The 27,812-nt window shown below is 35.5% G+C and overlaps 1 protein-coding gene across 6 annotated transcripts in view; it reads left to right on the top strand.

The window, feature by feature from the left end:
- Positions 1-644: 644 nt before the first annotated feature.
- The window catches only part of LOC128999331 (GTPase-activating protein skywalker), a 104,294-nt gene continuing 77,126 nt past the window's right edge, over positions 645-27,812 (top strand). For all 6 annotated transcript variants that reach the window (XM_054425768.1, XM_054425765.1, XM_054425767.1 and 3 more), the window contains exon 1: positions 645-1,454. In XM_054425768.1, the coding sequence (XP_054281743.1) occupies positions 1,139-1,454 (316 nt within the window). In that variant the 5' untranslated portion in view covers positions 645-1,138. The remainder of the gene's footprint in view (positions 1,455-27,812) is intronic.

Below are 27,812 nucleotides of genomic sequence, written 5' to 3'. Positions count from 1 at the left end.
CCTCAAGTGAGCTACAACCCAACCAATCCTGGACCCTGCTAGTTTTCTTTTCTCATCAACATGACAATACAGTAGTTATTTTTATCATGGGTTTATGGAGGGACGAATCATAAGGGTTTGTAATGAGTTCAAACACCAAATGGACATAACAGAGCGTTCTACGTCCCTTGGAAAAAGAACCAAATCAAAACTATATATACAGTATAACCTTTTTCCTGTCGGTAACAAATTCAGCACAACACGAGTCATTAGAAAAGATAAGAGTATGAAGATATTCTGTACGAAATAATACTGAAAAATGAGTGATTTGTCTATTTTTCCGGTGTATTGGGTAAAAAAAAACGCTCATTGGGTAAATGTCACCTCATTTGTGGAAATTTGTGAAAATTAAGGAAGTTATGGTATACTGACAAAAAACTACCTTATACACTATAATATACATAGATAGATGTTTTATCCTTGATAACACTGTCAAAAAAGTGTTTGTTCTGTAGGTTTCAAATTTTATATGTATACATGTTTTTTTTTTAAAGTAAATGATTTATTTTCTGTGTATTGGTACTTCTGTATGAATACTTTTGTCGTCTTGAGCTCGATTGCTGTCTTCTTCTGCTTCTGCATTGGAGTTGGAGTTGGAGTTCAGTTGACTTGAGTAGTTGAAGTTGAGTAGCCTGTGCTTCGTTCTTGTAATCGTTTCGTGTCGGAGTGTGTCGAGTGTCAGAAAATCTGTGTGCTAAGATCAGTAAAATCGTTTAGTTTTTTGTTTTCTAATTTGTAAACCTTCATTACAATTCGAATACTCATTTGAAAGACTCTGGGATTCAAAAAAGGACAAGCGGCCCATTCACTATTTGGCTAACCTTCAGAACAATTTCAGCATAGCAGTTAGGCCTACTGCGTTATGACCGATATAAAAAAGCACTTGATAAATTATTTTGTTAAGTTATCGCAAGATTAATTTTAATTTACTTTTCATTATAAAAGAATAGGTCTGGTTAGTTGTTGAACCCATTGCAGCCGTGAATTCAACAAGATGCAACTTATGCTTCAAGATCAGACGTAGAATAAGATTGTTATACTTTGGTTAATCTAAATCTGTGAAAATGTTCACCACTCGAAAAAAATAATTGCCTTCAAAATGCTATCAGTGCTGGAAGAAGAGTCTGACATCTACGAGGTGTTCCCTCCTCATGTTGACACAAGTAGTATCCCTAACCTCCCTGATAGTCCTGTGGGTAAGAAGCCACCTCTGAAAACATTTAATGAAATACAAAGCCTTCTACAGTCAGGGAAGAAAAGGGAAGTGAAACAAATTTTAAGAGATAATTGCTGGCCTACCAATAGTACAATAAGGTCCCAGCTTTGGATAAGTTTGTGTCAGCAACATGGACATGATAAATCAATGCAAGAAGGTTTCTACTGGGATTTGGTCAACCAGCTTTTCGGTACTACAGGTAAGATTGTAAAATTTCATATTTAGGCTTAGACTATTGTTAACTTAACCCTCCAAGTGTCCATAGTTTAGGCCTTAATGTCCACCTATTTTTGGCGCATTTGCAAGGTTTTATTAAAACGGATCTGAGAAGCTTAAAACAATGTTAATTCTAATGTTCTATATACCATTTTGTTTGGAAAATCATGGGCTTCAATATTATATATAAAACATAAGGAACATTTTTTCAAAAAAAAAAATTTTTAGGTAAAAAAAATATAATTTTGAAAATTTTCAAAAAAAAATAAGTTTGCGCTCAATGAAATTGTATAAATTATAGGCCTATAAATATTTGAAAATAGCCACTTTGTTCTAAATTTTATGAGGATTACAAATATATAATAATATAAGGAAGTAGATTTGCAAATAAATAAGTTATGGGCAAAAAACTGATTTCAGTACATAGCGTTTAGCTAAGAATGCATAGCCTAACCATAGCTAGGAATTTGGCTGATAATTTACATCAATATCACTACCTACTTCTTCAGGATCATCAACCAGCACTTCAAAACCACTTAAATCTTCTTATAATGCACCACGTATATCACTACTTTTGATTTTTAACACTAAAACAATGATAAACGTAATAAAACACATCAGTCATCGGTCCGGGGGAACCTAACTGTTTACAAATACACGCACGTCAGCTGTCTGCTACAATATTTTCGGAACTAAAATGAATAGCGCTTAGAGACAGACCTCTGGAGAAAGCTTAGAATATTACGGAAAGAACGATACCAAACTCAATCCAGTTCAATCCGATTCAGTCAGTCATAGAGCCTTCGCCGTAAACGATGTCTGCGTGTCGAAAAATCGACAAGTAACACTACACAAAGTGTGCTGCTTGTCGAATTTTCGTCAAGTAACACTGGGAGGGTTAATCTAGGCCTAGGACAGTTAGTTGTATCAATCCTTTAAGTTTAAACATTTCAAACTGTCTAAGTTAGGCTATTTAACTTAAACGCATAATATTTTCAACACTTGTCTCTGGTAGGCCTAAACCTATCGTGGTTGGGCCAAACAGGTCACCCGTGAAAAGAATTGTGGCGGAGCCATAAATTAGGTCTCCTCTCCGCCATTTATGAATAGTTTGTAGAACTACATCTGTATTAAAAATGTTGCAAACTTTTAAATTATTGAGCGAAGCTTTCGAATATGTGGACTCTTATGCATTTCCTCGATGCAAACTCCTTCTGGACCACTGAAACAATTATTTTCAAATTTCGCATGGTGAAAGAGACCATAGGCCTATCAGTGAGTTTTTTTGTTGTTTTTTTTGTCCAAGAGGCACGAGCCTGGGATAGTTTTTCAAATTACTTCAGGCTAGACCTAGGGGTTGCGGCATTATCACATGGCCCAAGATAAAATCCATTGGTGACTTGGCAAGGATCTAACCCGGGACCTCAGGGACTAAAGTCCCGCGCTCTAACCACTACGCCAGCTCGCTCCCCAGGCCTATCCGTGAGTGCCAGCATCTAGGGCTATAAGACATTTTAAATCGCTCTCCATGTTAAAAATTGGTAAAAGTCACACAGCACTTCCGCGAGCCTATGTAGTGTCCACCTCGACCGCTTGCTGAACAATTACTTGAGTCTACAATTGCGGTACCGGTACTGATTTCCATGTTCTCCCCTCCATATCTTTATTAAGTAAGTTAATAATCCTAGCAAACAAATGCCTAGGACCTCTCTTGTAGCCTAGATCATTTTACCTTCGAATTATTTGAACATATGACAAACGTTTTGCTGAAGCCCATGGTTTTTAAGTTATTTACGAAAAACCTAAGTTTAAAAAAGGTAGGCATAGGCTACATGTAGAGCGCCCTTAGCTTCACCCCCACCAATCAGTAGGCTTTTAGTAACTTATGGTTTTTAAAGGACTAACTTACCCCTACAACTGTACCATATTTACTTATACATGCATTTTTCCTCTATATTTGGTAATGATCTTTGTTGCCTAGACTTCTAGCAGTAGGCTACCTAGTTAGTTTTGTAATAGGGCCTAGGCTTATTTTCCATCGTTTTTTTTTTAATAGCAGTTTTGTAGACAAAATAAAACACAACCTTATTTTTCTCTAAATGATGTGCATGCTATGTGAAATATAAGTACCGGTACCTATTTTACCACCAGGGCACTAACTTAAATCGTAGGTAACCACTCAAGAAATACAGTTCAAAAAGGCTTTAGATAGGTATTAGCATAGTTTACAGTCTTATTTTTACTTTTGTAGAAATTAGGTAACTTGAGCATTTAAGGAGCTTAAAATAATTAGGCCTAGATATTGTTTTTCAATGTGCGTTTAATCTTATTTTATTAGTACACCCCCTGCGGTCACAACCTGTACACTACAGCAGGTTCTTTTTATTTGGCTGCCAGAAATCTTTAGGGTAATGTATCTTTTTTTATCAGTAGCTCATCAAATAGGTACCGTACTGTAACACGATATTTGTTTTTAAGCTCTTTAAAAGGGCTTTAGGCTATGTTTTTTAGACTCCAAAATTGGAAAAAAATTTTTACCCATAATTCCCCCCTTAAATCAGAGTTTGATAATTCTGGTTCATAAACTCATTTGAGTTTTAAACCTACATATGTATGGGCTATTTTAACCAAATTTCATCAAAATTGTATAATCTTATCGAGTTATTGTTTTATGGACACATAACACACGGCTACCTATTCATCTTTACCTTCCATCGGGCGCAACCCGGAAGTTACCTCCGGGTCACTACTGTTTTCGTTATAAAAACCATAGTATGTGTTCGGCAGGGCTGTGGCCTCATTTACCTCACGAACCTCTTTTGCGGAATTGGTTTTGACTACTCTTACCCCTTTCCCAGTTGTCAGTCGACCTTGGGGAGTGGTTCGCGTAACTACTGGAAGTAGCTTCCGTGAGCGCCCTGTGATGCAACGGGTTTCCCGGAGCCTAGTTCCGTGTGCGCCCTTGTGTTTGACCTTATTTAGCGATATTATAAAATGGATGAAGAAGAACTAATTGCGAGATTGTTGGTTAGTGTTAAAAGGGAGAACAAGGAACAACATTTAGAAGAAAGAACTAAATAGTGCGTGAGTTCGGAAACCTTTTTTTTTCAAGAAAAAGAGCTTTGACAAAATGTGTGGTCTTTCTAACAAATGGTTTTTGCATCAGACAATAGGTGTTTTAGGCTTATTTCAAACACCATTGAAAATTTTTTTTAAAGAGCTTTGACAAAGTAAGCTGTCCTTATGAAATTATTATCTTTTTTCATAATACCATAGATGTTTTTATGTCATACACTGATGCAATTTTTGTCTAAGAGCTTTGATTGAATGAGTTATCCTTGTACAAAATTATTATTTTTATTAGACCATGTAGGCCCTACGTCTTTTTATGTCATATAATATTCAAATTTGATTTCTAATAGGGTATACGATAGTGCTGTAAGTACAAATAAAAGTAAATCTTTTTCATCCACAACACTTACGTAGGTTAGGCCTATTTTTATTTGTTTTTATAACATTTTCTATTTTATATTCAACTTAAGTGGGTAATAGTGTATTAACTCATAAAAAATTTTTTTCTTACAGTTTTATTGCTATTAAAATGTTTTTTACTCATCATTGCATAGTTTTTGGACTCCCGGAGGTAACTTCCGTGAGCTTTGGTGTTTGAAAATTGCGGCGGAAAAAAGCAGCTTCAAAACTAGTCATACCATATTTTTATGTAGAAAAAGTTAATAGTTTAAACAAAAATTCAATCCTTTAATGGGGATATAAAAAAATTACTTATAGGATTTAAGTTAAATAGGCCTAAGTTTTTATCTGGCTGTAACAATTTTGGTTGAACTTATTACGTTTAGTACCGTACTTTGGATCATGATTAAATTAAATACTTTTTGGTTAATAGAGCACTTGTACTGAAAAACCAACATGAATTGAAGACATAGGCGTATCTTTGTTTTTAAACACATATCAAATAAGTTAACCACTGAGCAACCATTCGACCTTTGCACCCAGCTTTGATGCAATCATTTATACTTTTTGCTGATTCTCTAGTTTATTTTGAAGTTATTTTCATCTAGTATTAGTCTGCATTGAAAATTAACATTATTTCTTTAACAACTGAAGGTTTTTAAGTTGAAATAAAATAAAGAGTTTCAAATTGTTGTAATGGGATAGGCCTAGGTCTTTTTTAATTTATTTTTTGCATTAGCTACCTTATTAGGCTGATGAAATTTCAAAACTAAATAGAAGCTTAATTTGAGTATTACCCTCTCCGGCATCCGATTTTAAAATATGATTGAACTATTGATCATTGTTTTAAGATTTTCCATTTAGTTATTGTGTGCTTAGTGCAGCCATACATGTTTTTGTTGCATCCTTATGAATGATGGTAAAACTATTCATGATACGTTTTTGAAATTGGTTATATTTTGACAATAAGTTGAAACAAATATTCTAACAAGGTGCCTATATGGATTTTAATAACAATTAAATTGGTGGTAGCTTATAAGTGTAAGCATTATCTAAATTCATTTGGAAGTGTCAGATATTTTTGGTTTCAATTGAAGATTAGAATGTCAAGTGAGGCTGTTGTGTTGTGATAGAGGCATGTCAGAGCAGTCAGTAACACTCCCACTCCAGCCCATTAACAGACTGACCGATGTCTTTATCCTATTGAACCAGTTACTGCAGTATGATGTGATACTGGCCAGCCTCCTCCACCTTCCACTGTCCTTCACTGTCTGTACACTGCAAACTATCATTCATATCTCATACACAGCTAAACATCCTTAATCTCATGTAGGCTACACTACAACACATCCTTCATCTCATTTACACGGCAGCACATATTTAATCTCATTTACACGGCAACAAATATTTAATCTCATTTACACGGCAACAAATATTTAATCTCATTTACACGGCAACACATCCTTCATCTAATTTACACGACAACACATCCTTCATCTCATTTACACGGCAACACATCCTTCATCTAATTTATACACGGTAACACATCCTTCATCTAATTTACACAGCAACACATCCTTCATCTAATTTACACGACAACACATCCTTAATCTAATTTATACACAGTAACACATCCTTCATCTAATTTACACAGCCACACATCCTTCATCTAATTTATACACGGTAACACATCTTTCATCTAATTTACACGGCAACACATCCTTCATCTAATTTACACGACAACACATCCTTCATCTCATTTACACGGCAACACATCCTTCATCTCATTTACACTACAACACATACTTCATCTCATTTACATGGCAACACATCCTTTATCTCATTTACACGGCAACACATCCTTCATCTCATTTACACTGCAAAACATTCTCCTTCCCCTGTACATAGCCAGCATATCCGAGTGATTCCCTTCAAATGTAAAAATGTTTCGTATTGTTTTGAGCTGGATCAATTCCACACCCTGATCAGATGCCATTTTTCAATAATCAATTAATGATGCTTTCAATCAAAGGCTGATGTAACATAACAGGCTAGAACATGTTGCTCCATGCAAAAACGTGAAATTGCCAATGCCTTAGTAAAACACCGAAAGATATATGACAGGGACAGGACATGTTCTATTATATTTAAGTACTGAAATATAAACACAATTAAATAATATCGATGCAAAATCAATGTTTTGATTTTGTACAGTAAAATATCGAAGTCACTCTTGTACTCATGTACAAGAAGTTAACAAAGCACACATTCACAAAATTAATTAATTAATTAAAATCTTGACCAGGAAAAAACATTACGAGTCAAATTTATGTTTGTTTTTTTATTCTTTGTATTAAAAGCTGCTTAATCGCCTGAATGTGATCCATTGAAAGGATTTCCATACCATCAATCTTAGCTGTGAGGATTTAAGGAGGTGAATTTCACTCTCAGCAGATTCTGGAGTGGGTAGACTTGGACAAGGATTGATGAAAATCATTTTATCCCAAGGGATCAGGTGTGGACTGCAGCGGCTTGTGTTTTTACTCCCCCTGAAAGCAGATTTTCACGTTATTTTCAAAATTGAAACGCATATATCTTTCAGTGGAAGAAGAAAAATACCCCTGCCACAGCAAACCTGCAGACTAAGCGAATTTCCATTCGCCTTATTGTTCACTAAAATATCCTAAGAATGTCATGTTTATTTTATATAAAAAAAAAAACATTAAATTTAATGAGTACTATTTTTGGAATTTTCTCCGTAACCATTAGGCGCATAACAACGCTTCAATATAATAAATTATTTGTTTTTTTTTAAGCTCTACAAAATGGTTTGGAAAGAAATTGCTAAATTTTAAGTTTTTAGTGTCAAAATTGGGAAAAACCTATTTTTACCCCATAAACCCCCGTTCCCATGGTCCGATCATGCTGGTTCGCGAACTCGTTCGAATAAACATAGGTTTACTTGTTTGTACCAAATTTAATCAAAATCGGATGATTTTTGCTCGAGTTATCGCGCTAATGGACACATGTATAAATATATATATAAATAAATATATATATATATGTATATGTATATGAATTTGAACGGATGGTGTTTTTGGCCTCTAGGGACCTCAAAACGAAAAAGTAAATCGGTCCCGGGTCCAGGTCTTACCATGAGTACTACAGTAATAGCTTATTCCCTTTAGGGGAAATTCGCTAAAAAGTCAAGGCTACAAATATAAATCAAACTATCATTCAACTAACGTACTAACATAACTAATAACTAATAACATAACTAACATACTAACAACTAACATATAACGTGTTCTATGACAGTAATTTTTTGTTCATGTTTTAAAATAATTGGCTAAAAACTTTGTCTTCATAGTTGACCTTTTGTGAGAAAGCTACAGCTCATTAGGGGTAGTCCAACGACAAAAGACTATTAATTAAATCAACTCGGGGTTAATTAGATGAAGACATAACAGACATACTGTAGTTTGACCTAATCATTGTAATCATTGTTTACCTCTTTAGTTTAATTTATTGTTTTAAACAAATCTTAAATGCTTGATTTTCATTGCTAACATTTTTAGACACAACTAAAACTAAATGAGAGTTATTATTCATCAGTTTTTTTTGCCCTGGAGAGACAATGAAACGCATGTATTTCGATAAGTTAAGCAACCACAAAAAATGTTAACATTTGTTGTGGTTGCTTAACTTGTGCAACCACAATATCAATAACATGTTACCTCTGTGGCTGAAACTTGAAACACTTTTGAAACGTGACTCTCAAAAAGCTTGAGTTCATATTGAAGTGTGGTTAAAATAAATGACATTTCTTACAAAATTATACATTATCAGATTTTATGCTTAGTTTTTTGTGTTCTTAAAAAAATCAAGGTGACACACATCCGTGCGTACGGTAGCCTATTTTAAGCTAAATCTAAATTCAAAATTAGAAATAATAAATTAATGATCTATGCTACGTTGAAAATGTTTTTTATCCGTACCATTTATTATGCCCAATGACAGCTGGTCAAATTTCGAACCATCAAAAAATCATAGATAAAACATACTTCTCGTATGTTGGTATATCTATAATCTATGGTACTATCCACTCAGCTACCAGATACCGTGCTATACCGGTACTTTTGTTGATTATTTGTCAACATTCATTAGACAAACACTGTAGTTTGCTTGATGATTTTTTCTTCCACTAAACGAGGGTGCAAATAGCAGTCGTATCCCAAGGACGGCGTTCCATGTCAAAAAGTTACATTAATAACAAACGACGGTGAAACGTATGGGATTGATTGTACAGTGAACAGTGCGTGAATCTAGTTTCTGTATGATGTAAGATGTTTTTGGATGACAACGAGTGTGGTATGCAGCCTGCGCCATTAATTAACAGACTATTTAAGGCAATAGTCTCCGTACTGGCGAACACCCAAGATTGTTCTGATCATTTCGGCGTTCCTTGGGTGGGATAGGTCGCATCGATGGCTTTCATTGTAGGTAGTGGCTTTCATTGTTTGCACAGTCGTAATGAATTGGTTATATTTCGCAAACTACAGAGGTTGCCCGGGCGAGCCTGAGCAAAGTCAGTGGTTCACATTGGTAATTGGGCTTGTTAAATGCTCCTAGTTAGAACTAGCTGATTAAACACAAAGAGATAGCTGGTAACAAAAATTAAACATCTAACATTACTTGAATGTAACTGTTTTTATTTGCATAGAACTCGGGCCAGTTTCGTAATTTTTTTATGTTTATGCCATACATTTTTTTTAATAAGCTTTATACTTTACACTTTTTTTACTACTACACTTTTTACCCTCCCAACAATTAGACACTCGCTGCAAGTTATCACAGTTTGACGTTATAAAACATGTTGCGGTGTAATATGACCTTGGGTGAAAATCAATTTAGTTCATTCATAAATTCTCACAATTGTGTATGCTCTATAGTAGCTATTGTGTTGTAGTGGCTGTCACTAAGGTATGAGTTGTCAGCTGTGTGGGTGTGTTGGGTATAATCAGGTATATGGCGATGACGTGTCTCAACAATGGTGCAATCGCTCACAGAAGTGTGACGCGTTTACAACCTCAAAGGTGACGGCGATATTTTGGTTGATTACCGCGTTAACACTAGTTGCTTTGGCACTTCACAAAGAGAAACACATGAAGTGAATAGTTTTATAGAAATAACTTCATGTATGACTTGTGTAATATGCAAACATGTTGTGTTTTTTGACATGGAAATAGTCAAGAAAATTTACTTCAACTCCACCATAGAACTTTGAAAGTTCACAGTCACAGTTCGTAATCTGTTAGTGTTGATGGAACAAGGCCTTTATCTCGGCCGGGTTCAAGATCTACTTTGGGTAAATAGCCTGGTCGGTTATTGATTTTTTTGCGTCTACTCGGAACAAACAAGTCACCACCAACTCTTTAAATTTTATAGTATATACAAATGTGCAAGTTGGAGAATGCATTACTTGTCCTCACTTGAGTGTTGTTCGGAAATAGTATTGACTCTAGTTTTTAAACGTATAAAATTATAATGAGATTAGTCAATTAACTAAACACACTTGAAACTTAGACCTTTTGGGATGAAGAGTATTTTTTTACGGGTAGCGAAACTGCTAACAATTATCATGGGAGGTACATTATAAGAATCCCCTTTACCGCAGATCATACGAATCCTTAGAACTAAAACTACCTATGGTACGTAACGATGCTGCAAAGTCAATGTAATCAACATACAAGATACAATCAATTTACGCATGCAGATTACTCCACTCCCTTCAAATCCCCGTGGAAAGGAATACCTTTAAGATGATGTTAGCCCGAAACTGGCTTTGAGAGGTAAAAAAAAACAAATAACAGACGTGTGATGTTGAAAACTGTTTGTTGGTTGTTCAAATAAACTACGTAGCCTATCTCAAGATGTAGTTTACGCAACATTCATTTGATTTACTACTGAAGGGCAAATGGCAAGTTGTAGAGCTGAAATCAAACATTTAGGATATACAGGTGTCCCACGAGAGGTGTCTAAATTGATTACGGAAAAACGGCTTAACGTACAAGAATAAAATAAAATTATTTTTAGGAAATAACGTAAAAATATATTTAACTTTTTTCCAATACAGGGTGTGCCAACAACTGAGGCTCACTAGTTCGAATCTCGGAATTTTTAAATGTAAACATATGTCATGTTATACATCATTTTAAAGGTATTTAATAGACAAACATTTTGGCCCAAAATTATTATCTGTTTCCGTTTCAAAATGGCGGCAGTTTTTTTGAAATATATATATACATTTTTTTAATACTCTGTGTTTCCTATACCAATGCATTTAGTCCTTCTCCGGTTGAATTTTCTTACGCGTTATGAAATTAGCTTAACTGTAATATGCGACAAGTAACAGTTTTTTTTTAATAATAAAAATTAAAAAAAAATATTTTTGAAAATTTGTAAGTTCTCATTGTTCAACATTTTCAAATAGCAACATATTTCAAGTGGCACATAATTTTTTATAGGTTTTTGAATTCCTAACAAGCTTGTAATTTACACTTACTTCGTATCTCTTTTAGTTTTTGTGTAAATGACAAAAACCCTAATTTTCCTATATAAAATGATTGTTATTTGGGTTTGACGTTGTTTAACACTAAATGAAATGGGGCCTTTAGTGTTAAACCCAAATAACATGCATTTACCTTAAAATTTTGGAATTAACCTTAAAATTGATCTATAATGATACTGAACATCCTGTTGATTGCAGCTATCGATTGTGGTTGCTATGGTAACTATAGTAGATGTTGTTACATAACGTAATGAACTATTGTGTTTCATTAAGGAATTAATCAACACCTCTGTCCAGTTATATAAATGTAAGCGATACCAGCAGTGGAGTCGGCTCACAATCTCATCAACTTAATGAACTGTTTTTAACCAGGTGAAATTTTATAAAATTAAACCTACTATTAGTATTATCGAATTAAAACAAAATAAGCTCCATTTAAACAATTGCAACATACATTATTGATAAAATAAAATTTCGAAATATGAATGTGGGTGATATTGTACATTTTATTATTCGGCAAAAAGTCTCTTCAAAAGAAGTTAAGAAGGGAACGAACGAGGATTTCCCCTACATTGAACAGAGAAGTTGAACGTTATCTTTCAAAAGTCGAAGATGAAATGTTTAACGTGAGAAATGGGAGTAGGGAACTTTGGCGATAATTTGTGCTTTACTGAACGCTTATATACATGTTCTGTGTTGAATTATTTTAGTGTGGTTACATTTGACAGTTAAAATATTTTTGTTAACATTGGCAAGTACACAATTAATTGTGATTCATAAGTTCCTTATATACAGGATGAGGCAGACTATTCCCCCCTAAAATCACAAACGAAGAATCCATTTAAAATACTTTGAACATGATCCAAGCACAGGGTGTTCCAGAAATGAAGGTGAAGGGTTCGAATCTCGAAATTTCTATATGTCAATTTATATCTCATTGTTTATTTTTTTAGAAAGGTCTTGCTTAGAGTAACATTCTGATGAAAACATAACTCAATTATCTCAATTAGTTTCAAAATGGTGGCAATTTTTTTAATGTTTCGCGTATTGACGTAATCTATAGATATATCTAATTCCGTAAGCCCAAAATTTTACAATGAAAATTGTGAGCGGACGGGAGGCCGTAGAAAGTTTTTTTCACGTTTTTTCATATTTTTCAGTTGACGATGATAATTTTCCCGTGACCGCGGGAGGCGATGATTCAAACCGCAGGAGATATTAAGGATTTCGTCAGGTTAGAGGAGTTCTAAGGATGGCGGATGAGTTTGATGAAGTTTCCGTAACCACGGGAGACGACGATAATGTCTGCAAACCGTGTGGGAGATGTCCAAAATGTTGCCGCGATCGCGGAAGACTGTGATAACGTTTCCGTGACCGCGGGAGGCGATGATACAAGCCTCAGGAGGTATTCAGAATTTCTCCGGGATGGCGGATGACTATCATGACGTTTCCGTACCTACTCAAGTTCAACCAACGATGTAAAATACTGAGTTGTTTATATCGTTGAGTTCAACTCGCAGAAAGACATATGAGTCGCAGTAGTTGCAATGTATGGGAAACGTTCTGGTAAACAACCGGTTACTTGAGACGCCGTTTCCTGCAGCAAGAATGCGCTGCAGCTACAGAAATGTTGCTGCATGTTGTCATCCGGTATCTTCTAGCAACCATGTCATCTACGTAGTGTAGGCGTGTTCTCAATGAACTCATTTACTCAGAAGTGAATAAACTTAGAAGTGCAGTAACATGAATCAAATGAAAACAATGCGGTGTTGTTGTAATGTTTTGTTAACATCAGTGCAATGCAGTCTATTTTTAAATTTAAACTGTTTAATGTGCGAATACATAATTTATTGAAGAAACAATTAACCATTTTGAAACTTGTTTTAGGGAATTTCCCTATAGGGAAGTAGCTATTACTGTAGATGGCACGGTAAGACCTAGGACCTAGGCCCGGGGCGGATATACTTTTCCATTTTTCCATTTTAATGTCCACCGAGGTCAAGACCACAATCCGAACAAAATGTTTTATATATGTAGGCCTATAGATCAAATATACAGGATGTCCCATACTCTATGCCTAATCCTGTATTGTATTTTCTTTACTCCACGTACAATTACTAGTCCACAGGTGCGGGAAGTCGGACAAGTGTGACGTCATTGGCGGGCTTCAGTTGTGTTTGATAGTACTGAGTCACGCGACGTGTACACTGTCCAGAACGGGGTTTTGTCAAAGATGTCCAACACCGAACACAATTTGTAAGAATTTTCAATCGATACACGAAGGTATAATAGGAATGTAAACTCGACAATTGAACGGATACAAATATCCTTACAGCTGCAGTACTTATAAATTCCCCCTAATCAAAACCCGCACTGAATAGTTATTTGTGTAACTAGTGGGCAAAGGCAGTTTGCACCCGTGTTACATTTTCCTACAGTTACTATAAGGTTAGGTTAAATCCAAACACTGAACAAAATGGGAAACGCTGCAACAGCTGATCGAAGTCGTAATGTCTTTAGTGTTTCCAACCTTTTTCCAAGCGTACACGGATTACGTGCATAATAAAAGTACGCTGTTTTGTGTTGTTTGGTTGATATACTGATGTGCGGCAAAAGTGAATGCAGCAATTAGCAACTTTCTATACTATAATCAATACAAGGAAGCCCACTTTGTCGGGAAAAGTTGATTTTACTGACTGAATCCAGTTTTCTGTTTTCAAGTTCATTAACCATATCCAGATCCACTCAGTCTAATTGGTAAACATTTCTTAAATCAGTTTTCTTTATCTTTTAAAAGTTCAACGACTCGAACTTTTCATTTGAGCGCTTTTGTAGTTCATCAAACAACCTGTTGATGTTTTTTTCAAACCATTTAACTTATACTGTACCCTTAATAGCATGGGACGTGTCAGTGTCTCCATGAACGTCATATACAATACATGTTAGACAATAAAATTTTGGTAAGGGTATAATTTAAAATGTATTTCGTATTTACGATGGTTGATCGACACAAGTAAAACTATGGTAATATTTCTTATTTGTAACGTTATTTGCCACTTTGTGTTTTCAACGTACTGTAATTCAAATAGTTTGTAGATGATGATCAGGTACGAAGTTAAACTTTTCCCGTTTCCGTCTTTTGGTATTACACCCAGCTTGACTGTGCTGGGGCGATCTCTTACACGGGGACAATATTTAGTTTAGCCTATGAACAACTATATTCACACAGCGCAGCTACTATTTTGAGCGAAGCCCAAATCCCAGAAAGGTTTGGCAGCAAATCTTCCATTGTCGCGTAGGTCCGTGCACCCTGACCACAGTATAGTCAGAGACTTATTACTTTGTGCTCATATGTTGTAGAACTGTTTAGTTGTAGGTTTGTAATCCGAATAAATGGTAAATTGGTTAAAATGGTTTTTTACAAAATAATCACAATAGGTCGCTACACGACTTCGTAATTTAGGCAAATAAAACTTAGTAGGTATTATAAAAATATTTTTAGCCGATAGTTACCGGGTATATGATAACAAAACATCGTTTCAACTGTAAAAAAATCACTTAAAAATACCCAGTTGGTTATGAGTTAAAAGCCTAAATACCATTTTAAAGTAAGTATTGGCGGTTATTTAGTTAAATTGAAAACTTTTGAATAGACGTTGATATAAATTAAGAGTTTATAATGCTCTACATTTTGCAACCTAAATCAATTGGCCAGTTATCCAATCATGGGTGCGTCTGTTCATAGGATCGTCTGTGGGGATTTCTGAGAACCAGAGAGATAGACAGCGCCAATTGCTTCCATCATTTAATCAATTACTTCTCACTCTCTCCTTTCAAGGAAGGATATATCTTGTCTCGTCTTGACGGATCAATTTAATCTTGTGCTTGATTGATACTGTATCAAGTGGTGGTGGGAACAGATTATGAATTTTAATGTCTGTAAGATTTGCATCTCTGTGTAGTGTTACTTTTTACGAATTTGTACCTTAAATATTATATTGATAATTTGCAGTTAAATCCTAAAAAATACTCATTACTGTATTAACATAGGCATTTTCGTTACAGGTACGTTCTTTCCGTTGTGAATCTTCTAAGTGAACGTGAGTAGTTAGCAGTAAATTTGTGAAGTATTCAAGTTTTAACGAATTTACCATATAGGAAATAAGCTATTACCGTAGGTCTCATGGTAAGATCTGGACCAGGGACCGATTTACTTTTTCGTTTTGAGGTCCTCAGAGGCCAAAAACGACATCCGTTCAAATTCATATTATGTCTGTCCGTTAACGCGATAACTCGAGCAAAAATGATCCGATTTTGATGAAATTTGGTACAAACGTGTAAACCTACGTTTATTCTAACGAGTTCGCGAACCAGCATAATCGGACTATGGGAACGGGGGTTATGGGGGGTTAGGATCGTCCGTTGGGATTTATGGGGTAAAAATTGATTTACTCAATTTTTACCCAAAAAACACAAAATTTAATAATTTTTCTCCAAACCATTTGGTAAAGCTTAAAAAAAAAAAAATGTGTATATTGAAGCGTTGGTGTATGCCCAACGGTTACGGAGATGATTTAAAACATTCTAAATTTAAAATTCCCATGTTATTTTCATGGAAAATAAATAAACTGTTGTAGTTTACTTGTTATGGATATATTTTAACCAAATTTGGATGTTTTTTTATTTCATACCAAGCTATCAACATTGCAATAAAAATAACACACCTCAATACCTTCCCTGTAGCAGCAAACCTAAGTACTCACCAAAATGAATGTTAATTAGATAGGAAATAAATTTGACAATTTTTAGGAAATATTTTAGTAGAATTCCAGACCGGTAAATGGAAATTCGCTTAGTCTGCAGGTTTGCTTCGGCGGGGGTATCTTAGTTTTTGAGCGTAAAGCTTAAATATTGTGTAAAATGTGTAAAGAGCGAAAAAGTAATTTTATAAAATACGTTGATTGCAGCAGGTATTACTGTTAATTTCAAGCATTAGCTAAATACCACAACTACTTTCTGAGTCCACAGGAACATTGACTATATTGTGGTATATGGTCAAATGGTTTCCCCAAGTTACTCAGCAAAATGTCTTTCTATTTTACAATCTACAATCTAATTTGGTGATTGTTCATTGATCGATGAGTGTTTAAAAGGTTAATGTTTATCTTTGTATAGTATAAGGCAGATTAAGCTGTCACAATGCGAGTGTTCTTGATAAACTAAGCAGATACTTTGGTTGGAAAGAAATTGCCAATTACTCTCGTATTTCAATTATTCTTTGAATTTGAGAAGGTAATTCTAGGATTGGTACCAGCGAGCACAGAATTTGGTACTGTATACTGTCTCAACCGTAGTGCAAAACGCATACAATGGTTGTAATAGCAGTTTTGGGGATTTTCCCTGGCACGTTGAAACAAATAAATGCCATTCGTCTGAACAAACCGTTTTACTCCATATCGTTTGTAGACCCAGATTTGTTGTAACCTTTCAATCCATCAATTATTATTTTATCCTACAAATGATCTACGTTAGATTAATCTTAAAACACTTGAGACCTAAAACTGTAAACTGCCTATTGGTAGAAATACCGACACTTATGAACAATGCCATAATGAAGTATGCCTTATTAACTTTGTGCAAAATCAATGCAAAACTAATCTTAACTTGACATAATATATCTAAAGTTAAATTGATATTTATGAGAACCAAGTGAAATATTTTAACCTAAACTTTCATAAATCGTAAACTATTATAACGCATTAGGAATTCAATCCGTGAATTTTAGTTGAAATTGCAATTGATTTTCCTTCACAAAGCTCGACGACAAGAGTCCACTAGTGATAAGTTGACAGTGTTCCGACTGCCCCGACAGGGTTACGTCAGTAACCTTAATCAGAGGCTCCTGTTATCAGTGGACAGTGTGATAAGACCTCAAGGTCGCCGGCTCACCATTGGGTATTAGGATTTACCGCGCGCTCTATGGGAAATATTATTATGTGGATTCTATGTACTTATTATTATGTATTTATGTATGTGTTATTTTATTAAAAATCTTTCGGAATAAGGTAAATATCGACGGTAGCGTCGTCTTGTCCATCTACTAAGAGGTCATGAATTGAATTGTGGATATTTATAGGCATGCACTGTGGATGCGATACTCCCTGCTGGTGTGGATTAACGTTCGCATACGACTATCCGCAGAACTAACCTGATAATTAGACCAATTCGTTAACAAGGCAAAAATGTAGTTCGGGTTCCACTATAAACTGTAGGTCCTTTGCGAGATTAACAGCTGGGTCTAGAATATGTCGGCCTTAGACTACAAGATCGCGCCACTCATCCTACACTCATCTCCATTCATACTTGGCTTAGATTCGCATGGTCGCAACAAACAAGTATTACAGTAAGCGTATCTATGGGATCCACCATGATCCACCCATTATTTATTTTGGTTAATGTAAAATGCGTAAACACAATATGGTGTACTACATACTACGCCTATAAGCCGGTGCCCACCTAAAGCCTGTGTGTGTTCTGGGTTGCGACACCTACGCTGGCGGCCTAAAGTGTATGGTGCCCCGGCACTTGGCATAATCGCCGTCATTATGGAGCTGTAAAACCTTATGGAGATTGATCCGAAACTAGGTTAGCCATGTGGTAGAAAGCGCCGCGAAGTCTAAGCGGGTGGTTTCTATAAACTCTTGAGGAGTTGCATAATACACTAGGCGTAGATTTATAAATATGTTGTAATACTTGAAGCTGTCATATATTACGTGCCATCAATGTAACTCACGACAAGAAATGTACATTGCTGGCTTTGCCAAACTGCTGAAATTCAAATAAAGACGAGAAATTCTACATTCTGATTATTGGTGAACATAAGCCTGATTATTGGTTCAATAAATCCCTCCTCTTTAAGCCGGCTGAATGTGCCTCGACAGAAATCCAACTATATTGTTTTTATCGATTGAGCTAAAACCCAAAGTTTGTATTTTTTGCGAACGAATTTTGGGTGTTTTTGCTGATAAAAGTGAATACCTGAAATTATCGTTAAACAGAATAACTTTAAATAAAAATATTTCAACATGTGACATTTTATCGTCATGAACATGTTCTGTAAAATGGTATACCAACACACTCCGTTTATAAACACTATACAGGGTGTCCATAAAAAACGTATCAGGACTTTGGGATATGAATACGCATACTAAAAGGAAAAAAAGTTTATGTGAAGGTCTGTCTGAAAATGCATATTTACCTAAATATTTTTTGTTCTATTAAAGGTCTTGTGTACGTTTTCGTGTTTACCAAGTTTCATAATCATCGGTTGAAAAACTTTAAAGATAAAATGTTGTGCATAAAAAACTAAATGGCGGATATTTAGGTAAATATGCATTTTCGGACAAACCTTCACATAAACTTTTTTCTTCCTATTAGTGTGAGGACTCGTATCCCAAAGACCTAAAACGTTTTTATGGACACCCTGTATATTGCTTGATATTCAGGAAAAGCCATGGTGCAATGAAAGTAAAATTGCACTTAACGCTATAAAAAAGCGTTCGTGTGCAGTGCTGGCTGTTTTAGAGCCAGCGATTAAAATTGTTTGCTTTCTTATACGTTTTTGAAAACTGTTGATCAAAATATTCTTTTGTTGCTGATTAAAAATCAAATCTTCTTTAACCTACCTTTCAGAAAATGTGATAGAACTGTAGCAGGAGCTAAATCGCTTTGCTTACATTTCAATCAGTGATTAACTTTATTCTGCTACACAGCTCATTACATCAAAACATGTTTCAGAAAAATATGTTTTTTACCATTCCTTTGTCTGTGGTACATATAACTAATGGTCGGTCTGCAAATGTAGATTTTATTAGCAACATTTCTCCTCAATAATCTTATCCCTCGAGCAGCACGCGTAAAGAAAGTATAGAGAAACCAATCGTAGAAGACAATGAAGTAAAATGTCCGTTTTCAACACAATTTTGAAAACTACTTAATCCAAATCACAAAAATTGTATAATTTGTTGCTTGCACTCGGACTAAAAGCAAGGGATAGCTTGGGAGGTTTCCCCCTGGGCATTTAACTTGTAGGCTATAAATAAAGATACTGTATGTTGATTTTTTAGATGTTTTGCACGTTACTGTCGCAGGTGACGCGATGCAAGGCACGCGCCCCCGTATTTGGGCCATCTCTCCTATCTCTGCTGATAACCCGCTGTTATCTACTGATAAGAAACAATAGCTCTCACAATAGCTTCTGATCTGCGGTGTTAACAATCACTTGTTTACCTACTCCATCATACTGTTTACACTCGCAGTCTCCATTGTTGTATCATCAATGTTTGATACGTCCAAACCCAATTGATGCGCAGTGAAATATTCCACGTGGGGGTTTGAAAATCTATAATTTACCCCATATTTATTCGTAATATCTTAGACAAATAGAATTAAATATAGACCGACAGCAGTGCTGTGGTTAGCATGTTCTGACGTCCACCGCTAGGAGTGTCGTGTAGTTACGGCGCACACCGCTGCAGCGTCTGCTGGTAGCGGCGAGGAGCTGATGACGGCAGCGAATTTTGTAATATATCGACAAAATAAAATATTGTATTGGCTAGTACCTACATAAAAATAGAATAAATTGACTGTCAAAGGAAGGTTCCGCGATTAGCCGCTAGAGCGTGCTTGGTGTTCGTTTCGCTGCCGTCGACGGCTCTTCGCAGTACAGTAATCGCATTATGCTACCAGCAGACGCTACAGCGGTGTGCGCCGCAACTACATGGCACTCCTAGCGGTGGACGCCAGAACTTGAGCTAACCGCAGCTCTGCTGTCGGTCTCTATTTAACTCCATTTGTCTTCTAGTACCTACTTACAAAAATAAGGTTCGAATTTTCAACCCTAAACGAAATTGAAATACAAACAATTTAGTACAACTAATATTGCAAACATATTACGTATTTGCATTGTAAGCAATTCATTAAACAAGATAGATCAAATTTTTTATTTCCTAACACCAAAACTTAGACATCTAGCCTAGAACTTAATCGTCTTCAAAAGTGGTACCTATTGGAAGATTTATCGAAGTGAATATTGAGTACTGTCTATTTGTAGCCACTCTAATTCTACAGAGATCAGTACCAACAGAAAACTCTTAGTTAATTTAATCAGCAGTCAGTAGATAACCGAGCGGGAGTACCTGATAACGCAACACTCTAAAGTCACTTCTAAACTCTCTGTTATCTTTCATAAACATTTACTGTTGTGCAACAACTTATGAAAACTTCCTTGCACTTATCTTGGCATTAAATTTGTAATGTTCAGTGTGTGTTATTTGCTTGCTACTTTTAGAAATCAATTTTTACAGAATACTGTAGCAACGATTGTCTTTAATTTGTGTCAGCAAAATAGCAAACTTCGGAAAATATGCTATCATAGGCTTAGTTATCATTAAAATCCAGGCTATATCGGCAACGACATCAGACTGGTTAATCAAGCGATTAATGTTTGGCTAAAAATTAACATATGTAAAATCTATTGGTTTAATTTTTATCAAATAAAATCGCTGACGTAATTTACTGTTATTTTATCTTATGTAATGTAGATATTTCAAGTACTTAATTTACGGCATTGCTTTAATCTACAGTATCACTTTTCCGATGTTTTATTGCCCGAAATTAGCACAATTCTGGTAAAATAGTACGTTAAAATTTGTAGTATAAATTAAAGTAGCATTCAGTTATCAATTGAACAGAACACAATTAATTAGCAAACATACTAATTCTATTCGTGGTATTCTGTTGTCCAATTTTCACTTAATCGTAAACACATTTTTTCGCAACGCATGTGCAGTAAACAATACGCAAGTTTGTAGTGTGACAATGTGGCAACCACGTGACACTTTGTTGATGTGCCACGCCCATTGTCACAACAGCTGGCTTGTGTTGTGTATACACACGCACACACTCGCACTACTGTATGTTGATGTAACATTAGGCTACTGAACCAAACATAACCTTATCTCTGCTTTAGCCTAACTAATTTTTGTTTTGTTTTTTCTCTACGATATTGGTTGATGTTTAGTCTGAGATAGGCTAATTTGTGGCCACAATTACTGGTCAATTAGTAAGATTGTTATTGAAATCAGCTGATTACAATTAGTCCTATAGACAAGATTTGTTGGTGCACATAGGACACTGGGATAAACCTTAAATGCTGTTTAAAATTAAAAATCTAGCTGCGAAATAAGGCTGCTGTGGACACCTCACACCCTTAATTGAGGACCCCTTTGAAGCTAAATGTTTTACACTTTCGTATTCTTCATCTGCTTAATGCTACAAGAACCTAGATAACGATATGGGGCACATTTAAATAATATTCCACCCACTAGTTCCATTGGTCAGTTTGGATACAATTAAAATAGTATAAATACGGATAAAATCTTATAACGTACAATTTTACTTGATAAGCCTGAGTAGATATAGTGAATAGTGCTCCATTAATCAGAATGACACCAATTTGATCGTTAAGAAATTTCGTAGATTTTGATGATTCCAAACTGAACCCTGGTGTTCTTTGTCATTCGGTTTTAATTCTGGCCTGAAAATAATTAATCAATTAATGACCTTGATCGAACTTGTTCAAAATAAAATGAAAGAAAATAGAGATTTACCTCATAATTCTTTGGAAACGTAACTAAACAGGTGAAATACGATTATGAAATAGTATGTATCGGTGAGTTGGCGGTTGGAAGCAGTGCATGTTGTGTATTAAGTAAGCATATCCGTGCGAGATGAAAGCCCCAGTCAATGTACCGTGTAGAGACCAACTTTGTGTTGGATGGATGCCAACCTAGGTATGTATATAGCCCGCCTACCTGAGCTACTGGTTACACTGAACTGTTTTGTTAATATATTTTCTGTTATAGTTCGGCCGCTTAGAAAGCGACCACCTCCAGCATTGGTTTAGCATTAGCGCGCAGGTCGTTTTCTAAGCGGCCGAACTATAGTTTTTTTATGAGATGCATACAGTAAATAATGTAATTGTGGCAAATTTTTAGCGAATTTCCCTATAGGGAAGTAGCTATTAACGTAGGTCTCATGGTAAGACCTAGACCCGAGACCGATTTACTTTTTCTTACTTTTATATGTGTCCGTTAGCGCGATAACTCGAGCAAAAGAAGAGGTCGCCAACCTCAAAAATGTTTATGACATTTAGTACAAACGTGTAAACCTACGTTTATTCGAACGAGTTCGCGAACCAGCATGATCAGACTATGGGAACAGGGGTTTATGAGGTTTATATGGGGTAAACATTTGTTGTAAAAACGTGGCGTGAAACTTTGACGCAATTTAATGAATTTCAACTGCGAAACCGTTCGCATCGAAAAACACTTTTGATAGCACAACGTGTGGTTAGCGATGATAAAGTAAAGCTCTCCAACATAGGTCTGAAAGCATTGAATACATTGTATAGCACTTTAATGTGGTATGGCGACTACAATGTATACTTGCCCTTGGTCACGTAGCAACAGATGAGGTAATGTCCTGTGACAAATGTGACGGGACACCGGTCTAGAATGGCCTTCGTACTACTGTAACTACGTACTGATGAGTTATGTCATTGAAGTTTGGATACTTCAAGTATACATCCCTTACGCGAATGTTTAAACAGAGATCAGTATGGATCTTAAACATAAGCAAATGACGTAACTTGTCCGAATCCTACACTAATAACATTAACATAATGGTTTAGACAGTTCCATTTCTTTTCTCATCACGCCTACTCCCTAAAGGGCCTGGACCAGCTGAAGGAATTTTTAGATAGAAAAAATACAGCCTAAAAATTAAGCCAGTCATAGAGCGCTGCGGTATGAAATTATTTTTTTCGCCCTTAGTTTTGTTTAACGTGATAGCCTAGCTGATAATGATAAAAAGTTTACATCTGACAGTAAGCTGTTTTTTTCAGTTTGGTTAAAAAATTAGTGCATTCTAAAGATGTTGGCAATTTTCTTCAGCGCTCTCTGTCGGTGGTTTAGTTAAACAAGTTCACTTTTTTAACCTGGCTACAACTATAAAATGGCAATGGAATGAATAGGATGTATGCGTAGGAAAAGGTTTACTCGACCATACCACTATTTTTAAAATAAATTTAAACTTGTGATACTCGTCGTTAGCATATGAAACTTAAGTGTCTAATCTTTGGGATCGCATGAGTAGATTTTTATCAACTGCTCCTGATTCTGACAACGTTGTCAATTCACATTCATGTGACAAAGAAACCTAACTTCATATCAAGGCCAAAGCCATACAACAGGTTGTTATGTTTTGCAAAATTTAACTTACAGCTTTTTTAATGTACTGTATTTTAATTTGTAATAGGTACCTCGAACCCATTTAGCGCATTAAACGAGTATGAAATCAGTAGGAATGCATTCAGTAGAATCTTCTCATCCGCTAATCCTAAAGCTGATGTAAATTCGCAAGTATTAACGATTAAACCACCAACTCAACATCAAAGCAAAAATCCTCAGTTTGTCAAAGGTTTGCAAAATACCCGATGGCGTTCCCGCTAAAAATAGCCAAGCGGAAAACATTAATTAGAGAATTCACAAGGAGACAGCTCTACAAATTGTGGCGTATATCTCCGTGGAATACATTGTGGAAAAGTTACGATGTATCGTGGCTTTAACGTGTCGCAAGATATGAAAATATCAGATCTATTCCTGGTGCGGAACCACGGTGGGTGAGTGTTTATATGACAGGTGCGGTTACATCATGTACAGAGTGTGCCAACATGCGGTGATGATCGCACAAGGCTTGTAAGTTTTGGTAAACGTGTGGTTCCCATGATGTCTTTAGCGAGTGGATTGGTCCAAATGCGAGGGTTGTCCGCAAATTAAGGTCTCCATAGAGCTCCCGTTGCAACAAAATACAAAATAGTAATACTTAAGGAAAAACATGAAAAGTTAAGAGGCATTTTAACGGCGATTGGATGAGTTCAGCTTGTTTCTGCAGTATTTACATTGTGCGTGATTCTGTTATCGGCAGGAAATTGCTTATCAGAGTTCCTTTTTTCATTTTGAACTTGTCAAATTGTGTGTGGTATTGTTTTCAACATACGTCCAAGCTGAAATTTTCAAAACGGTAGAAAAAAGACTCGAAAACACGTTAGGTCATAATACTTCAAAACACTATTGTCACACTGTTGGCTTTCAATACATTTGAGGGATAATCTTCTATATACGGTACATAATACAAAAGGGGTTTTCTTTGTAACATCAATTTTTCCACCCGACCCACTTAATTATTTTTTACAATTGAGGTGTCACTTCAAAGCTTATGATCTAGCGATGGAACTAATTGCAACAAAAAAGATGATTGTACTTTCGAGCTTAGCCCCCCAACATTTTTCTATGTATTTTTAGAATTTATCTTTTAAAGATCCACAGATGCTGACCAACTTTATTAGTAATGGGTTTAAATCTGAATGTATAATTTATAGTAAGATTGTATCAAGTAAATGTCTAAATTACATTAGAAAGGCAAAAGAATATTGCATTGTTCGTTTTTCCTGGGAAAGAGTTTTGAAACGTATTAAAATGCGCAATTTTAATACATTTTTTACGTTTTCGGCTGGTTTGTAATTTGTTCAGTTTTAATCTGGTAAGATTGTGGCACAAGAAATCGTAACAGACGCGTCGGTCACAGCTTTTGTGTACTACATATAAAACAATTTGGTACGTTGTATTAGGTATTCTGCGTACAACACCTTGCACCCAATACCTTGGTTGTTTTATATATACAAAATAAAACATTATTTTTGAGAACTTGCAGAAATGTTGAATTGTGGCGAAAATATGTGGCCAATGTGCGCTTTCGTACCTAGCTCATATTTTAAACCTAAGCTCTTGTTAATAGATTGCTTAAGACCTTACTGATTTTATGTGTATATGTGTATATGTATATTTTATGTGTATATTAATGTTTAACATCCAGTCCAGGATTTCCAATGCATTGTCGACCTCGACTGCTAGCTAACACTAGGACACACACTCATATTATTTACATTGGAAATGGGAGACATTAAGCGGCTTTGCTTACACTCCATTAGTAAGAAGGTCCTATCAATTTGTGTCTATAATCTCTCCGTTGTTTACGTCCAAACATCTTAAGTCTATAAGTTGGCCGTGGTTATTTCAGCTGATTGCAGACAAATTTTTTGTATGAATTGTGTATGTTTGGAGTGCAATTATTTGATATTGTAAGTTTCCAACCTGTAGGGATAAGGAAAACTAAATAACATAAATTTTTAATTTCGTGGTTTCTAGCTCAATACTTTTCATCTCTGGTCTTTCCAAAATAGCCTCTAGTGTAGTCATAGTATATTTTATTTGAGTGCATCATTTAACACAAATAATAACAGACTATTCATGGTGACATATCGTATCCATGATGCATTTGAAATCAGTCATATGTTATTTTATACAATTTAATCATATTGTTGACAGATCCCGCTTCCGCTTAAACTTGAATCACTGACCTATCCCATGAGTAATTGCTTATTTAAAGCGTGAAACTATGATTCATTCATGATGTCAGAACTTTAAAAATCCTAAAGAATAAAACTTCTGCTACTAAAAGATTTACTGCTATGTAATGTGCATTTTTAAAGGTTCGCGGACAGTTTATTCATTTGATCTCGGACATTAACTGGAAACAATGAGTTTAGTCATTCATTCTTTTTAAATAAATTATACAATTTAATTTTTAGTTTTAGTTTTGTCATACAATTCATCTCAAAATTCGCCACTTTTAGTTTAGGAATAGACCTACTGACTCCAAAAGTTTTAAGTTATTGCAACTCAATGATACACAAATGAGAATTTTCACAAGAAAATTAAATCCTCGCCAATGTCACAATCCAAATATTTAACAAATAAAAATAAACATGAGTGTTTCGTAAGATCAAAATGACATGCACCAATTGGCGGTCCCGTTGTCCCGTTTGTTGGTTTAGTACTACGTCAGTTGTAGCATTTTACGGGTTTACATAAAAGATTTTCCGTTTCTCCAACAGAGTAAACATGATTACATTTATTTCTTTTCGCCTGTTATAAGAGTTTTTGCCTGTGAAAGTGTTATGGTGTTATTACATTCATTGAGAGTTCCCAACATTAAATATACAGGGTATACCGTGTATTTTGCGAAAGAAAATAATGAAATAACGTTATCGCCAGAGCCGCAGTACCTGATGTAGCCTACAGTGCATTCAAACAGCCGTGGCATCTGGATTAGGAGACCCCAAGGGTTTCCATGGGGTCTCCTAATCCGTCAGTTGCCACGGCTGTTTGAACGCACTGTACATGCGGAAGACAGATACTGTTGGAGATGGCACGTGATGTACAGTGGCGGCGTTGTGTCAAACAGATTGATTGGATGATAACAGATTGACGCTGATAAGAGAGTTAATAGCAGGTGATGATAAGAGATGTTCACGTGATAATCTCCACGATGGGAGCGGACTAGGTTGACTTTGGACGCAAGTGCGAAGATCAAGGTTGTAATGTGTAACATAGAAATGTATGACCAGTGAAAACTCGTTGACAAAAAGAATTTCCGCCGATTTCTCGTAATTTTTACTAAATTAAAAGGAAACACGTTGACTCACGTGCACTTCGATCATATGGGACATTGGGATTAGACTAACCTACACACGCTTACACAAAGATAAGAATTTTATCCAAATTTATCAAAAATCATGATTTGTCCAATCGTGATAAGAATTTCTAAATCTGGCCATGTTCATAATAAACCTAGTTTTTGAAGAGGTGAGGGGGCGAGTTGGTTTAGGATTCTGAAGTAATTTGTAAAACAGTTCCGGGCTAGAACCTAGGGTCCTAGGATGTGGGAATTAAAAAATGTGGAACATTGAAACAGTAAGTATTTATTGTTTGCAGCCTTAAGAAACCCATTACCGGTAAACTAATTTATTGCTAGATATTTTAAAGGCCACGATGACAATAAAAGGTATAATTCTATGATGGTTATCCAAAAACGAGCAAACATATTTGTAAAATATCAATTTACTGTATTGTAAAAAATAATTTGGTGGCAAGACAAAGCGAACATGTCGATGACTTGGTTGTTTAGACCATCGAAATAATTATAATACATTTACTGTACTTCAATGGTTTAGAATGTCCGTACTTTGACTCGTGCATATTGTTTGAGCAATGTTGTTCTGTATTTCTTTACATTTGTATAACTTATCGGCGAACGTCTAAATCTACCTTATTTACA

This window comes from Macrosteles quadrilineatus, unplaced genomic scaffold, assembly GCF_028750875.1.
Source record: "Macrosteles quadrilineatus isolate MER2022 unplaced genomic scaffold, UCM_ALF_1.0 Scaffold_8__2_contigs__length_117827958, whole genome shotgun sequence".
NCBI classification, from domain to species: Eukaryota; Metazoa; Arthropoda; class Insecta; order Hemiptera; family Cicadellidae; genus Macrosteles; species Macrosteles quadrilineatus.
Note: the sequence above shows the minus strand (reverse complement) of the source record. Positions and strands in the feature narration are given on the sequence as shown.